This window comes from Sciurus vulgaris (assembly GCF_902686455.1).
Source record: "Sciurus vulgaris genome assembly, chromosome: 13".
Lineage (NCBI taxonomy): Eukaryota > Metazoa > Chordata > Mammalia > Rodentia > Sciuridae > Sciurus > Sciurus vulgaris.
In genome coordinates, this window is record NC_136474.1 from 25,408,255 (window position 1) to 25,424,887 (window position 16,633).

The window sequence follows — 16,633 nt, forward strand, 5'->3', positions numbered from 1 at the left end:
TGAAATCGCCCTCACCCTCCTCTGGAGTAGCACTCCTGCTGCCTGCCTCCCCAGGCCACCGGAGAAGCGGGGCCTTCCTCTAAGTACCCTAGGCCTGAGTCTGCTGGCCCGTAGCCTTCATAATGGGTGTGGAGAGATACCAGGGCCATGGGGTTCTTCACAACCAGTAGCTACTTATGACAGACAGTTGCTGAATGCCTGAGTTACTTTATCTTGTAGAGTTGAGAATAACCACATGTTCACATTTCTTCTTTATCTACTTTTGCCCCACTGTTAAATGTTTTCACTAGGTTTTAAGGAGTAGATTCATCCTATAAGCTCAGACTACACAGTACGGTCCTTGCTGCCACTATCACATCTCCCAAAAGAAGGGCTGACTGTTTCTTCTGACGCTATGCAGGTGGCCCTTCAGGAGAAGCCTAGTTCAGTGCTGCAGACAGTGATGAGGTAATGGCTTCCCGTGTCCATAGCATGTTAAATACACCCATCACATGGGAGTGCTTTATGAGAACATCACTGTCTTATTCACATACAAAGACTGAGGAACAGGAAAGACCCAGAGAAGTTTTTAAAAAGAAAGTAAGGAAAGAAAAGACCCAGAGACATTGGCAGCTGCCCCAAGTCACCTGCAGTCACTGGTTGAGCAAGCTCTCTGATGAGGTGTGGGGGTGAGGTGCAGGTCCAGGAAGGTCTTCCTGCTGTTCTGATTCTCTCCAACACAGATCGTCAATGACTTGTTCTGCAGTTTATTTCAAAGTCTGACTTTGGTGTCTCTGCATTTTTTTGCTTTATAAGAGGCAGTAAACATATCTAGTTAGTTAGTATTCAATGCTTATGGTATTTGTAAATAAAGAATGCTTTTTCTGGGACAAATGTATGAATAAATGATGTACTTAAAAGATACTTCATTTTAAAAAATATCATAGACTTCATATTTATTTGAGGCTGAAGTACAACTTTTAGGAAATTGAAATCTGTCCTTTGGACATTTTGACTTTAAGAAAAAAGCGGACAGCTTAACTGTCCTGGCCTTCACTCTCTGTTTCCATTCCTGCTGTTGGCCAGGACTGCATAATCACAGCTAGCTGTTGTTATGCAAGTCTCCAGGCCTCAGGGGCCCTTGCCCCTCTCCAGCCCTTAAACACAGCATCTGTGTGTTTCCAAATAAAGCTAAGAACTGTACGGTCCTTTTCCAGTTCTTTGGTCAGCTTTGGCTTCTGAAAATTACTGTGTTTCTTCAAGTTTATTTAAACCTCCAAGTAAGCCAAATTACTTCTTGAAATGTATTTTTTATTTTTAACTGGCACAAGCTGAATTATTAATAGAAGAAGATTTTGAAAGACAAATAGAAACTCACAAACACCAAAACAAATGTCTGTACCTAAAATCTTCATGTAACCAAGATTTCTGTACTGCAGTTCTTAGCCCATTTATTTCAAATGCCGCTAATTCTAGTTGAGCCAAATCACGTGGACCATGGTTTCAGGATAGAGAAATATAAAGCACTTAAAATTTTCTATAAATGAGCCCAGGGGGAGTCAACATTAAAATCTCCATGTTTTCAGATAATTCTAAGCCTTTCTACACACTGAAATACCAAGAGAAGGAAAAGGCACTAAAAACATTCAGAACACTCAGAAAAATAATCAAAATTCCTTGTGCATTGATGTAAAATGTTTGGGGAGAAATCGAAGTCAGACTTTTGTGTTTGTTTCTGCAGTGCTGGGGGTCGGACCCAGGGTCTTGCACAGCTAGACAAGTGCTCTCCACCGAGCTGCATCCCCAGCCCTTTTTATTTTATTTTGAGACAGTTCTCACTAAGTTGCCCAGGCTGCCTCAAACTTGTGACCCTCCTTCCTCAACCTCCCAAGTAGCTGGGGTTATAGGTGTGCCCCACCAAGCCTGCTCTGACACCTATCTACTGAAAATATGCCTTTTCAATCCCAGCCCAAGAAAAGGGACAGTGACTGCTCCCCTGAAGTGTCCTCGGCACTGAAGCACAGAAATGCTTGCAGATGGCTAGTCTTAATCAGACATTCATGGGAAACAAAGTATATTTTGTGTCCTTTGGACCAAATCTTGGAGAACCCGTCCACAGTGTGTGGTGCACCGTGGTCGCTGTTGTGTAGGATGGAGACAGCAGAGCTCCAGGCAGGCAGAGGAGTCCCCAGGATGGCTTCGGTGCCCAGAGAGGGAAGCAGCAAGGCCCAGCGAGGGAAGCATCTTGGCTGTCCGGGATTTTTTAATCATAAATTTGGTTTATTTATGTGTGCATCGCCTGTCTCTTCTACCAAGTCCTGTGCTTCCTGAGGTCAAGGATGCTGCCTTTTACTTTTTAATTCTTTATTGAACTCTACACATACAAAATGACGAATGTACATTATAAATCTATAGTTTGGTAATTTTTCGCAGAAGGAATCCGTACAGCCACCACCCAGATCAAGCAACAGAAGGTGAGCAGCCCCCGCGGCCCTTTGCTCCTTCCGTGATTCTTTCACAGCCGTGAGCCCTGGGTGGCTCTAGCGGAAGGGGCCCCGCAGGCCGCTGTGGAGCTGGCACCCACGGAGCCGGCCGTGGCCCGGTGCCTGCGACTCCAGATGGCCCATCTCGCCGCTAGGTGGCATTCCCGTGTGTCTGTGCACTTTCTAGTTCTGGCCCTCTAAACAGGGCCGCCAGGAGCATGTGAGAACGTGCAGATTTGTGTTGGTGGAACCGAGAGTCAGGGGGGACACTTCGGTACCAGAGAGTTTCCAGAGTGACGGCCAGCTCACACTCACCAGCGGAGCGCAGCCCTCCAGCCGCGCTCACGCTGCTTCCCAGCGGGGCTGCCAGTTGTCCCGCTGACACGTCAGGGCCTCTAGGTTTTTAATTGGCGTCCCCATGTGGCGTTGTGTTCATCTGTGACTACCCAGCGATAGCGCCCTGCCTGTGCTTATCATTAGGGCTCTTCAATGCAAGGACAGCGAGGGACAGCAACCAAGCCCATGCTGGCTAAAGAGGAGGAAAAGGAGCTTGAGCGGCTCCTGGAGCTGGTGGTGAGGGGCCAGAGGTCAGGCGGCCAGAGAGGTGCCGGCCCTGGGGCTGTTCCCTGCACAGCCGCCCCCGTGTCGCCACCTCCCGGTGCCTCGCTGTCTTGAGGGCAGAGGGCTGCCCGGGGGACCCCGCGCTCTGTGGAAGGCGCCGGTGGTGCTGTGGCAGGTGAGCCCGTCCTGTGAACGGGCCGGTGGGATTTGTGTCAAAAGGGCTATGAGAAAGCTCGCTGCGCAGAGAAAAGCAGGACAGGCGTCCCGGGCACCTTCCACACTACAGGCGCCGTCAGATAGGTTCAGATGGACGACTCTGTCCCAGAATGTCATGTCGTGTGCACCGTGGACAGAGCGATCTGAAGTGCTTTGTGCTCAGGGTCACTCTAGGAAAACGAGGCCATTTTAGGGCAGCAAAGGATTTTCTCTCTCTCCCCTCACTTACCCTAATTCATGTTCAAATATGAACCATCCATAAGCTCCCTTTTGCCAATTCGTGGATAATCTGTAGGAAATAGATAAATGGGAATGCAGTGTTTTCTACTCCTCCATTATCTCTTGTGACTTGTCAAGTCAGAGCCCAGTAATAAGCTGGTTCCTTCCCCCTGCCCCGGCCAGCATGAATTAGTGTTTGTGGAGCTGGTTTCTGTGGTCTGTGGCCAGACTGGCGAGGCGAGTGTTATTCTAGGACCCAAATAAGAAGCTCCACATTCTCGTCTTTAAAATCTGCAAGTGAAACTGGGAGCCCCTTGTAAAATGACCAAGCATGCCCTTACATGGGGAGAGTCCCAGAGGGCAAGTGTAAAGAAGCAAGAGTCCAGGTGTACTTTGCTACCCTCCTCAGGAGTCCTCACTGGGAGGGTGTCCTAGATGGGGGGCCTGGAACCAAAAAAGGAGGACATTAAATAAAAACGAAGGCAATCTGATACAGTAAGGACTTGAGTGACCATACATGCACACACTGTGTACATTATCGTAACAGCATGCCACACTCACAGTAGACGTCATGGACACATGGATGAGAACTCGGGACTGTCTTCCTATTTGTCTGTCAATCTACAACAGTTCTAGAACCTTCATGTAAGAAAAAAAGTAGCAGCCGGCCTGGGAGGAGCCCGTCAAGGAGGGTTCTTGAGGCTTCTCTTCTATTCTTCGTCTCAGGGCGAATCCCCTCTGACCTCCCTCCTCTCTTACCAAGCTCAGCGGGATCACAAGGACCTAAAATTGGTCCTGAGGAAAGGGCAGGCGAGGCAGAGGGCCAGCTTAGCCCGGACCACCGTTGCTGCTGGCTCTGGCGCTGGAGCAGCACTGTCGGTGAGCCTTGTTCTTACTTTGTAAAAGAGGGCATCACTGTACGTCCCTGCCTCTTAAAGGTGTGGAGGTCCAAGGCCAAAGACCTCCCACAACCAGAGCGGCCGTGCACACAGAATCTTCACTGTTGTTGGTGCTGCCTGGCCTGGCTGTTCCCCTCACGCTTTAAAGCTCTTTTTGCCCAGGGTTGATTTTAGTTTTCCTTAACCATCAGCTCGTTGAGGTATATGAAATATTAAAACCATTTAAAATTTAATCTATGTATGTTCTTTTGTTTGGGCGTGGTTTCAGGTTTTTTTGTTTTGTTTTGTTTTATTGGTACCATACCAGGAATTGAACCCAGGGGTGCTTAACCACTGAGCCACATCCCAGCCCTTTTTATATTTTATTTAGAGACAGGGTCTTGCTATGTGGCTAGGGGGTCTCACAAAATTGTTGAGGCTGGCTTTGAACTTGCCTCCTTTCTCAGCCTCCTGAGCCACTGGGATTACCATGCCCAGCTCTTAATCTACCTAAGTTATTTTTGCCCTTTTTTTCTTTGTCCTAGAGATAGGGAGTTGTTCTTTTTCTAAGGATGTGTTGACTCGTGCTTCTTTTATTTCCACCAACTCTAAAAACAAAGTATTTGGGTTGGGTGTGGTAGGGCATGCCCATAATCCCAGCAACTCAGGAGTCTGAGACAGAAGGATCACAAGTTTAAGGCCAGCCTCAGCAACTTAGTGAGACCCTAAGCAATTTAGTGAGACCCTGTCTCAAAATTTAAAAAATTAAAGGGCTGAGGATGTGGCTCAATGATTAAGGGCCCTTGGGTTTCAATCCCTGTAAAAAAAAAAAAAAAAAAAAAAAAAAAAAAAATTTAACTGGTAGACTCTAAAGTGAGTTTAGACATACATTATGGGCTGTTATTTTAATAAAATTTAATTTAACAGTATTAAACCTTAAATGCTATGTCCAAACTAGGCACTGAAATTTGAGGGAGGAGGCTGGGGTTGTGGCTCAGTGGTGCCTCTCTTGCTAGCACTGGGTTTTATATTTATAAAAATAAATAAAATAAAGGTATTGTGTCTATCTACAACTAAAAAAATTTCCTTTAAAAGTTTGAGGGAAAATCAAAATATGATCAAACCTTAAAGTCCCCTAAAATGATAGATTGAAATATACAGCATTGCCTATATGCCCCTAACCTAGCTTTTCTAAACATGACAGTAAAAATATGCCCTGCCCATCGCAGGGGTTGCTCTGCCACTGAGCCACATCCCCAGCCCATATTTATTATATCGGAGACAGGGTCTCTGCCTAAGTTGCCCAGGCTGGGCCTCAACTCACCATCCTCCTGCCCCAGCCTCCCCGAGTAGCTGAGATTGCAGGTGTGTGCCAGTGTGCAGGTATTTAAAAAGGACAAACACGCAGGTAAAAGAACAGGCAGGCAGAAGCAGCAGAGTATTGAAACTAGGAAGCAGAGGAAGGGGTGTTTGCTGGAGACAAGAAAACCAGGAAGAAGGCCGGTTTCTTCTGTAGAACCCCAGCATGCTCAGAAACCGAGGCAGTAGTTCCTGAGGGGAAGGGCTGAGTGGGATAGGGTCTAGTCCATAGAGGTGTGGGGCCGGCAGACTGTCCCACCCTGTGATGACCGGCCTGCGTCTGGGGAAAAAGGGAACAGACTGAGAAATTCTGGACTCTGGGCCCCACCGTGGCTTTTTGTTGTTGTTGTTGTTTAATAACTTTGCTCTACAGAAAAACTATGATTTATCATTTAAAAAAATAAGGGCACAGGAAGCTTCCTTTAGTACGTCTGGGCTCTTCGTCAAAAACGGTCTTATGCACGCCTGGCACTAGATGGGGAATATATGAGCAAAACTTTTCAAAGCAATTATGTTCTCTTACAAAAATGCTTCTGTTGCTACCATCAAAGCCAGTCCCCAGACAACATGGGTTATGTTACAAAGTGAGATTGTAATGGAACTTAACCTGTAGATTACTACTGTCTTTGAATTTAGAAATGGTATAAAGTGACATGTTTATGAGCTTGGGCTTTGGAATCTGACCACCTTCGGTTTGAATCGGTCTACTAGTTGTATAATCTTGAGCAAGTATCTTAACTTTTCTGAGCCTCAGTTTCATTAGAATGGGCATTACACCAACAATTTCATTCGACAGCTGAGGATTGAATGAGCTCATGTGAGGCAGCGCCTGGGGCCTGCCAAGGTCGATCAGGGCTCGTGAGTGGAGGGGGGGGTGGAAACGTGGAGGGTTCCAGGAGGGAGAGCAGGTGGGGAGGTAGCTTGGGGGTGCCACGTGCGCTCTGACACGGGAAGGCAGGCTCAGGGCCCATCCTGCCTGAGCAGGGCCGGGCGGACGGGGCAACATGGGCCTGTCCACTCCACAAGGCCAGCTCAGAACACGGTCCCCCCAAGACAGAAATCGCTATGAGTTCCAAAGAAAAAGCAAAAGATAAGTGAAATTTAAATATTGTTATAAAATAAAGGAGGACTTTTTTGAAGAATTTTTGTTGCTTTGTTGAATGAAAATTAAATATGAAAACAGTAAAACCTGCATGGAAGCAGAAGGAACCGTGGTTGTGGGACTAAAGGAATGGCGGTTGGAATTTCATTCCTGCAGTCTCAGAATCATTCTGTAATCTGAAAGTACAGAAATGGCACCTGCACCGAGACCCCGTGGTGGCCCTAGAGCAAGGAGGCTGAAAAAGAGGACAGTCCCCCAGCTGAGGGGCCGAGTGCAGCAGGAGCACTGGACCTTCCTCCCGGGAGACGGCCCCGCCATCTGGAGAGACGGTGTGCCGGGTGGTTGTTTTGTCATCTGTTCTGCTTCAGTTTCCCAGTGTCACTTCCCAAAAGAAAACACTATAAAAAATAGGATGTGGTTCCTCCCAGACTTTGCTCCAGGCACAGAACAAGGCCTGAGTCCCCCAAGCCCTGGGTTACCTCCAGCCACTTGGTTGGTCTGTGTCTCAGGGATGTCCAACCTCCCTGGAGCACCACAGGCTCCCCAGTGACTGGGGTCCCTCCCCGATCCCTCAGGGTCAGGAGCCAGAGAGAACCATGTTTGTCTTGTAGCCAAGAGGTCCCAGTACCCACTGAGCTCACTGCCTTAGCACAAAGGCAGCCACAGACTTCATGCACCTAAATGGGTGAGTGTAGCTGGCCAGTACAGACACTGATGTTTTACTTTCTTATAATTTTCATGGGTCACAAATCCTTTTGAGTTTTTTCATCCATTTTTAGCTTGGGGACATACAAAAGCAAGGGTGCCTGGACTTTGGCATCAGGCTATTGTTGGTGGCTTTCAGAGTGGCGCCCTCCACCCTGGCTCTCTCCCTGGTGATACAGCTGGTTATTCATGTGTGTACTGCTGTTTATTTTTTTTAATTTCCCGAGTCTTTGCTTTAAATTGACTGTTGCAGTACATTTCCATTGAGGTAGGTCTCGCTTCACCCCGAGGTTCCCAGTTCTTCCCAAGTCTGTAAAAACAAGAAAAGCTGGGTGTAGGGGAAGAGAGGCCTGTCCTGGATCCAGAGATGACGCAAGAGTGCTGAGGGTGGGACCACCCCTCGGGGCTTGGGCACAGGGGGAGAGCATTTGGTCAAAGCCCTGGAGAGGGTTCTGAGACATCAGCACAGAAAGATGACCACAGGTCACGCCCAGGCTGGGCTGGGTCCTCCTGTCTTAAGAGATTGTTTGGTCTTGTAACCGTTGGTGCTGCCATGACATTCCGACTTTCCCAGGTCTGTGACCCACCATGAACTTGGCATAGAGGTTGTTGGGGTTGTTTCACTGAGCACTATGTAACACACCTTGCTAAGCTCCCTCTGGACAAGTAAAGTGGTAGTGGAGCTCCTCAGCGGCTCACCAGGATGGTCCTGGTGGTGTGGTCCTCAGGAGTCCTGGGTGGATGCCCATACTGTCCACTCATGCTGTCTCTCTCTGCCCCCTGAACCCTATGGGGTCAGAGAGGTGAGGCACTGATGCCTCCTGAGCCAGCAGCTATGCCATTGTTCCCACAAGCCAGACGTGGCTGACGCGTGTGCCTGGGCCTGTGTTCTGTGTCTTGGATCTGCAGGATCACATCCAGGAAGATGGTGTAATATGGCTTAGAGGATGTAATTCAGCAACAGAACCTCACCCTGCTCTGTTTACTTCATGGAAAGGTTGCTTGAAAAATATGGTTCAAGAGAGGAAAATGGTTAAAAGTCTGCACTGTTACCTTGGAAATTCAGCCTTTCCATCTATGTAACCAGGACTCCTGGTGGGCACTGCCTGGCCAGCCGCAGCGGGGTTCCAGAAGGCTCTCTGGGGGCTGTGGTGGTGGCTTCAAGTAGGAAGGGGTCTCCAGAGTCACTCTAGGAGCGCCAGCCTTCCCTCGTCAGAGCTCCTGTCTTGGCCTCCTTGGTTCATGTGCCACACTCTTACCACAAGGACCAAGGCACCTACCCAGTCTTGCATCAGGACCTGAGAAGGTTCCTAGTGTCATGAACTAGCTGATCAAAACAAGGAGAAGCCTTGAGTGAAGGGCTGCAGCGATCCAGGCTTGCAAAGTGGGGGGACGGAGGTGTCCATGAGCTTGTTTTTAACACCCATGTGCACAGACAGGTGTGGAAATGGCCACGGGCAAATGCATGTGCTCACACCAGTCTTTCCTACCTCATTCCACTGAGAGGCTCTAGAAGTAACGAATCCCCAGGAGCAGCAAGCCGTCTGGGTGACCAGTCCCATGGGCTCCTTGGAGAAATGTTTCATCCCAGAGCAGGGACGGGAAGAACAGGAGGAGCCCACGTCGGCCTGAAGCCTCCAGGGTGGGACACAGCAGAAGGTCCCAGGAGCAGCCTGGAGGGGCTTATGCGGAACAGACCTGGGGGGTTTGGTCATGAGGGTCAGTAGTGATGGTAAAGGGTCACGGCCAGTGGAAAACAGGTCACCTGTCAGCACTGGCTCCGGGTAGAAGGGCGAAAGGAGTGGTGAAGCAGAAAGCCACCCTGGTGCAGCCTGCTGTCCTGGGCCTGGCTGGGAGCAGTGGTCCCAGGACATCCCTGGCTTCTGCCTGAACGTGTGGTATGAGCCAGGCTGCGCCACAGCAGGGCAATGACACCCAGACGATCAAGATGTGACATAGGGAAAGGGGCTCATACTGGGTCTGAGGACCAGAAAGGAGAGGGCCCTAAGACTGCTGGGACATGAAGAAGGGGCTTTGTGGCTGGTTGGGGGCGTTCTGTGATCTCCGAGGCGCCCTCAAGCGGAAACACCCTCTGCGCAGGAGCACGGGGCAGCGCCGGGGCAGCGCAATGTTCTCTGCAGACACCGCTTCTGTGCGTCCAGTTGTTTCAAATTAAATTTTAAAAAGTCAAGTGTGGCTCCCAGAAGTTATTTCTTCAAAGTTGTGCAGGGACCTGGGAACCCAGGCGCTTTGTCCTGGCAAGGCAGCCGTGTCCATCCCTTGAACGCCATCGCCTCTCGCGGCCCGGGCCGCGCAGGAGCCCCTCGGTTCTTCGCTTCCTTCTCGAAGTGAGGCTGGAGCCGGTTCCTCACGCGCTCAGACGTGGCACCTGGAGCCCTTGCTGCAGCCTGGCGCGCTTCTGCCACCGTCCAAGCCGGCGGGGTCATTCGAGCTCCGGGAGCCTCCTCTGGGACACCCCCATGCCCTTGCCCTCCTCCGTCTTCACTCCCCGATCATCCGTCCGTCCGGGCACCAGAACCCAGCATCTCGGGACAGGGCGTCAGCGTCACCAGCCGCCCGCCTCGGCCTCCCTGCACTCCTCCCAGGGACTCGCCTGAAGCCTCCCGAGTTCGCCAGGGCCCCAGTGCCCGCCTCCTGCGAGGCCTTGCTCGCCCACCGCATCCGCCCTCCAGAGGCACAGCGGCCTCACTGCGGCGCTGGACCAGGGTCCTGTTGTCCCACCACCTGCTGCTTCCAAGGTCTCCCCACAGGCCTGTGGTCTCTTTTGAGAGGGTTCTCAGTGGATATCCAGGATCTTTTTAGGGACACGTGACCCTTTCTCTTGGGTCAATACGTAGGAGCGGGATGGCTGGACGCTGGTGGTTTTACCCGATGCTCAGTGTTTGCGAGGTCCAGGGCTCCACGTCTTCACCAGGGTTCCTCGGGATTAGCCTGCTTGGGGCCTCCGTGGGGCCTCACTGTGCTCGGGCTGCGGGGCCCTCCTTACTAGAGTGGCACATTTTTTGCCGTCCTCCTAACATCCTTGCCACTGTTTAAAAGTGGGTTGTGTCTTACTACTGAGTGGAGCTTTTCACTCGGTTTTTGCCAATATTTGCAGTTAGTCTGAGGCTAGCCTTTTTCTTTTCTTCTGGGAGCTTCTAGTTATGAGCCAGGTTAGGTGACACGTGCTTGTAGTCCTGTCTACCTGAGCGGCTGATGCAAGGTGATCACTTGAGCCCAGGAGTTTAAGGCCAGCCTGGGCAACACAGTGAGACACTGTCTTTTAAAAAAAAAAAAAAAAAAAAAAAAGTTTCTAATTACGATGAAGTTGATTTGTCATGTAGCCAGTGTATGTTTCTCTTGTGGTCACTGCTTTTCATTCTGTACCTGACAAGTCTCTGGGTAACCCAAGGTTACAGGTTTCCTGGTGTAGTTTCTTTCAGAAGCCCGAGCTTAGTCCTAACACTTACACCCACTTGAGTGGACTTTGACAGGTGGTGCGAGATGGCAGGGAGGTCCGCTCCTCCACGAGGGTGTCCAGTTGTCCCTGCACCAGTCCCTGAGAAGTCCCGGTGACTTTTGCCCACAGGGTGACGTCACTGAACTCACTTCTGTGGACCAGACTAGCTTCTAAGGTAGGAAGTCCTGAAAAACGTGAGGGCAGCCAAGAATGATAGTCCTCAGTGGTCAGTGCTGGCCAGGCACAGTGTGGTCACAGGCAAGAGAGTCCAGGTGGGCTCCTGCTTCGCAGAACACAACAGTCAACTCAAAAGTGGACCAAAGACCTCGTAAGAGCCAAAACTGAGACCTCCTTCAGCAGGTGTAAGTCCGCATGGCCTGGATCTAGACAGCGGTGTCTCAGCTGTCAAAAGCACAAGCAGAAGTGTTGGGTGAAATGAAACAAACTGGACTTTCAAAATCAAAACCTTTGTGCTTCAAATGATACCACTGAGATAAAAAATCCACAAAGGAGAACATTCTTCTGTAAGTGGCCTACACCTGGAAAATATAAGACAATTCAATAATAGAAAAGAAATAGCTGTATTTAAAACAGCCAAAAGAGCTGAGTAGACATTGTGCCAAAGGTATACAAATGTCCAGTCAGCATACGAGGGAAATAAAAACCCGGACCACAGCGAGATGTCACCTCACACCTACTGGGACCGCTAGAGTCTTTTTAAAGCAGTGTAAATTCTGTCACACCCCGAATGGAATTACAAACCCAGCACGGCCTTGGCAGGGACCAGTGGGGCAGTCCCACTCCCAGGTGTGGAGCCAAGAGAAAAGAAACCTGATGTCCCCATGAAATCTGACCATAGCGTTACGGTCCCCAGTAGTCTGTTAGTCGATGAGCTGATAAACAAAACGTGTGTCCAGTGCAGTGTTTGCGGCAGGGTGAAGGAATGCTGTGACCCCTGCTGCAGTGGGGAGGGGCCTTGAAAGAAGCCAGCCACACAGGTGCGTGCTGCCTCGCTGCACTTGTACGAAATGTCTAGAACAGGGAGACCAACACAAAGGACGGACACTGGTGGTGCCGGTGCTAGTCCGGCTGGCGCAAGAGCCATGAGGCATAGGCTCGGTTTATGCCATGATGACGACATTCTGGAGTTGCAAAGTGGTGAGGCTGCACCACCTCGACAATATTACTAAAACCCTCAGAGTTGTGTACTTTAAATGAGTGCGTTGTCATGTGATTGGTGCGTGTGTGTGGTGGTAGGGCCTAAACTCAGGCTTCTCTACAACTGAGCCCCATCCCCAGTCCTTCTTAAATTCCATTTTGAGACAGGGTCTCACTGAGTTGCTGAGGTTGGCCTCAAACTTGCAATCCTCCTTCCTCGGCCTCCCGTCACCGGGATTACATGCACATGCATGTGCCACCACACACAGCTGTTACGTGAATTATATCTCAATTTTTAAAAATTATTTGAATCAGTCAGACATAATCTTTGGGAAAACAGTAAAGTCGAGATGAATCAAAATGTGAACACACAGTGTGTGCAGGTTTCAAGAGCCCATTTAAGGAGGAGGCAACGTGACCATTCTGTCAGCCCTGCTCTGGGAGGAGGGAAACGTGCCACCAGGCAGCAGTCTGCACAGCTCTGTTAGAAATGTGCTCCCTCTGGACTCTCTGCTGCCATTTCCATCATAAATACTGGGAGAGGTCTCCACGCAAACTCCGTCAGGCAAGCAGCTCGAATACACACCATCTGACCGGCAGCCCAGGCACTACTTGGCCTTCCCCAGGAGGGGCTTTCCTGTGGGAGGATGAGCCCAGAGGGAGAGGCCCCCTCCCGAGAGCCGCCTCCACTTCCCCTGGCACCTGGGGACGCAGGCTTCCCGCAGTTGCCTCCAGGCACCGCAGCTCCTGAGGTGTGCGGTCCTGCCGGCTCTCAGCAGAGCCTGGGTCCCAGGCTGTGTCCTTGGAGGGCCTGGCCAGGTGCTTCCCTTCCCTGGCTTTACTGGTGGCAAGATGATGGACCGAGGTGCTTTCCAGATCAAAGTCAGCGGTTTCCAATTAACCTCGTGCATTTTTCTTTTCCTTTTTTTGTTTTAAATATGGTACCAGGGATTGAACCCAGGGGAGCTCAATCACTGAGCCACATCCCCAGCCCCTTTTTTATTTTTTTACTTTGAGACAGGGTCTTGCTAACTTGCTGAGGCTGGCTTTGAATCCGAGATCCTCCTGCCCCAGCCTCCCAAGCTGCTGGGATCACGGGCATCTCCCCGTGCCGGCTTGTGTGTATTTCCTGTCGAGTGTTCTAGATGCACTGGACACACCTCCACCTTACCAGCATTGATCCGCCTTAACTCCTCCCATTTGATCATCTTTGATCGACGTCGAGTGTAGTAGTACCCAAAACTTCCACTGTTCACAGCGGCTGGTCCTAAGCCAGCCACCGCAAGCCCATTTTGTTTCATGAGATCATTTCTCCCTCAAAGCCACCTGAGCCTCTGTGGCGGCACACCGGCCTTCACAGCACTGCTGGGACTGTCACGAGGCCTCCACTCTTGGGCTTGCCTCTCTGGCCCTTCTGTCAGCCTTTAATTGCTTCCTTCCCAGCTGTGCTCTGCAGTCAAGGTGACCAGACAAGGGAGTGAAGCTGGACAGGACAGGTGACTAACGTAAACAGGCGGCTTTTCCCACAGTCCCGAGTGCCCCCCGGGACCCTGCTGAACACTGGCCTGGCCCCAGGGCAGCATTTCTACTTTGTCTTCACCAAGAAAACTAAAAGGAGTGTATTTCAGTGAAACCATCTAGACCTTTTTGCTCCCAAAGAAGAAAAGCCACGGCAGGCAGGGCTTTGCTCCCTCGGGCGGGAGGCTGTGTCGTGGCCCCATGCTGGAGCCGGCCAGGCCTGCCGGCCCCCAGCCCCGCGCTGCTGCCAAGACAGGCCTGGAAGCTGCACTGCCACGTTCGCACACTCGGTCGTGCTCCCCAGACAGTTGTTATTAATTTAGAAGAGCCTGAGGTTTAAAAATCAACCGGCACTTTCCACTTAAGTCACTGAGGTATACATTTCCTCCTAAAAGCTGTTCTGCTGAAATTGGTCATTATCTGTCAGCTGACCCCAGGCCCACCCAGTTTGGTGACGGGAAGCGTTCTTGCTCCCCGGCGGCTTAATGCACAGGGTGCTGGCAGCAGTTCTTATTGGGGGCTGGTTCCTTTAAAAGTTGTGATGCATCTTTGTCCCCACACAACCTCATTAGAGGGAGCTGAGCTGGTTCAGTCCAGTATGTCTGCATCCCAGGAAGGCCCTGCCCCCAGGTCCCAGCCTGCCTCTGTCTCCTGGGGCCGACTGGCCCCTGTATCTCACTGTCCTTTAGGAGGCTTGCAGAGGCCACCGTGGCCTTGGTGTTGGCCAGGGTGGGCTTGCGTCAGACCTGCGCATCAGCCCCAGGCTGTCGGTTCCCTGTCAGGCCCTGTGGCAGGGCCTACGGAAAAAAGCACCTGACCTCTCACAACAAGCCGCTGAGACTCGTCTTTGGCACGTGACCCCTAACCCTGCAGTCTGACTCTCGAGAGCAGATAGGAGTTTGTGGGAACCGAGAAGATGGGTCCCCGCTTTTTGGTTGTGAAGACGCCTATGAAGCAAGCTCGCTGTCATGACACCGACGTGGTCCTTCAAGGCTCCCGAGGGGAGAGTCCCTCCTCAGCTGGAGGGGCAGGGTGGGGATACTCCCCGTCTCCCTATGGAGACCACTGTGCTGGACAGTGGTGTGCGTCTCAGCCCGAAGCCTTTCCCTGGTGGCAGTGGGACCCAGGTGCCCCCCACCACCCAGGTCGGGTACCTGGGCAGGGTCCTGCCTACGCCAGGGCCAGGGGCTGCTGGGGAGAGTGGGGAGGATGGACAGTCCAGGAGCATCTGCTGGGGGAGTGTGGCAGCCACCACCTCAGCCTATGTGAGAGGCTTGATGGCAGATGCCAGGGCTCTGGGCAGAACAGTCTGTGGCTCACGTTGCCTTAGCGGACCTGAGCCTGCCCGGCGAGGCCAGAGCCAGCGGCACCATCCCCGGGGGAGGCAGGTGGAAAACTGGTAAGTCAAACAGTGGGAGAGTGGTCATGTGAGAGGAGGACAGGTCACGGGAACGTGGAGACGAAAGGTGAGGCAGGGACGGACAGTGCGCTCAGCCCACGTAGCACACGTGTGACAGATTCGGCTCCAGAAGGGTCTTCCCCGGCTTACAGCCAGTCCCCAGAACGGCGTCCTGGTGCCCAGCCCAGGGCCCCTGCTCCTCCATTGTGGACTTAAGTGACACTTCTTCTCCCGCGCAGGACAAGTACCCAGACACCGTGCACCTCTCGGAGGGGTCCTGCTCCAGCTGCATGGAGATCCACAGCGCCAGGCGGCCAGGGTGAGTGCGTGTTGCGGGCCTCGAGCCCCTGTAAAACGGGGACTCTCAAGAACAGAGAGGAAACTACCTCCCGAGGACCAAAGATCGTCTGCCGGAGGAAGAGGCAGGGAAGTGGGCACAGCTGCATTCGAGCCCCCACCACGGGAGGAGTGTGCGGGCCTGGGCCTTGGTTCCACGGAGCACGGGGGGGCCCTGGGAGGCGGCGGAGCAAAGCGGCAAGGGCAGCGAAGCCCCGGATGCCAAGACAAAAGGGCCCCAGGGCTCCCCACGCAGCTGTCGCCCTTCACTGGCCACTCTGCCCAGAGCCCCTGCCCGGCCCATGTCCCTCGGCTCATGCCTCTGCCCCAGCATCCGGGTGGGCATGCCCCAGGACCACACGTGCCCTTGGAGCCTCCAAACGGCGCTCTGCGCAGGCTTCCAGGGCCGCCTCGGACCCGCCACCGCCGTGCGTCTATTTTCACTCCTCATCCTCCAGTAGGTGAATCCACAAAACGCCCGGCCCAGCTCCCGAGCACCTGGGGTCTTCATCCCTCTGTTTCTCGTGGCCCCTGGTGCGCAGGCTTCTCTTGGGCTCAGATGCTGCGCAACGAGATTCTCCAGCAGTGGAGGTCGCCCAGCCTCCTGTAACTGCCAGACTATTTCCCAGGAGGATGGAGTCTGCACTGGCCCCAGCCCCATGCCAGTTCCTGTCACGCTACATCCCGCTCGTGTCCCACTCATCCTTGCCAGTGTTGCAGGCACAAAGCAGCATCTCAGCGGTCCTGGCTCCCTTGACCCCCTTTCCTCCTCTGGAGTGAACTCAGGAGCAGGAAGCCAGACTAGAGAGAGGCACTAAAAGGGTCATCTTTCAACCAGATCTCAAAAGTACTGACCAGCTGGGGCTGAGGCTCGGGCTCAGTGGCAGAGCGCTTGCCTAGCACATGTGAGGCACTGGGTTCATTTAAAAAAATGGTATTGTGTCCATCTACAACTAAAAAAATAAAATCAAAGCACTGAACGATGTGTTTTACTTCTTTCAGGTTTGAACTGGTGATTGTCTGGAGAATACAGATGGACGAAGAAGGGAAGGTTTCACCAAAGCTGGACCTGCTTACCAAAGTCCCTGGGCGAGGTAGGGCTCTGGGGTGGACGTCCTTTCTAGGCCACTTCTCAGCATGCCTGACAGAGCCCTCTATGTTTTTCATCTGGCTTTATAGGGCAAGAATAAAAAATTGAAAATATCTTTAGTGTACTTTGTCACTTTTAAAGTATTATCAGCAACTACTCAAAAAGCACGA

The 16,633-nt window shown here is 51.9% G+C and overlaps 1 protein-coding gene across 1 annotated transcript in view; it reads left to right on the top strand.

The window, feature by feature from the left end:
• Positions 1–16,633, top strand: part of CENPP (centromere protein P) — a 246,755-nt gene that overhangs the window by 228,264 nt on the left and 1,858 nt on the right. The window contains exons 6-7 of the mRNA XM_079109453.1: positions 15,277–15,356; positions 16,376–16,467. Of these exons, the coding sequence (XP_078965579.1) occupies positions 15,277–15,356; positions 16,376–16,467 (172 nt within the window). The remainder of the gene's footprint in view (positions 1–15,276; positions 15,357–16,375; positions 16,468–16,633) is intronic.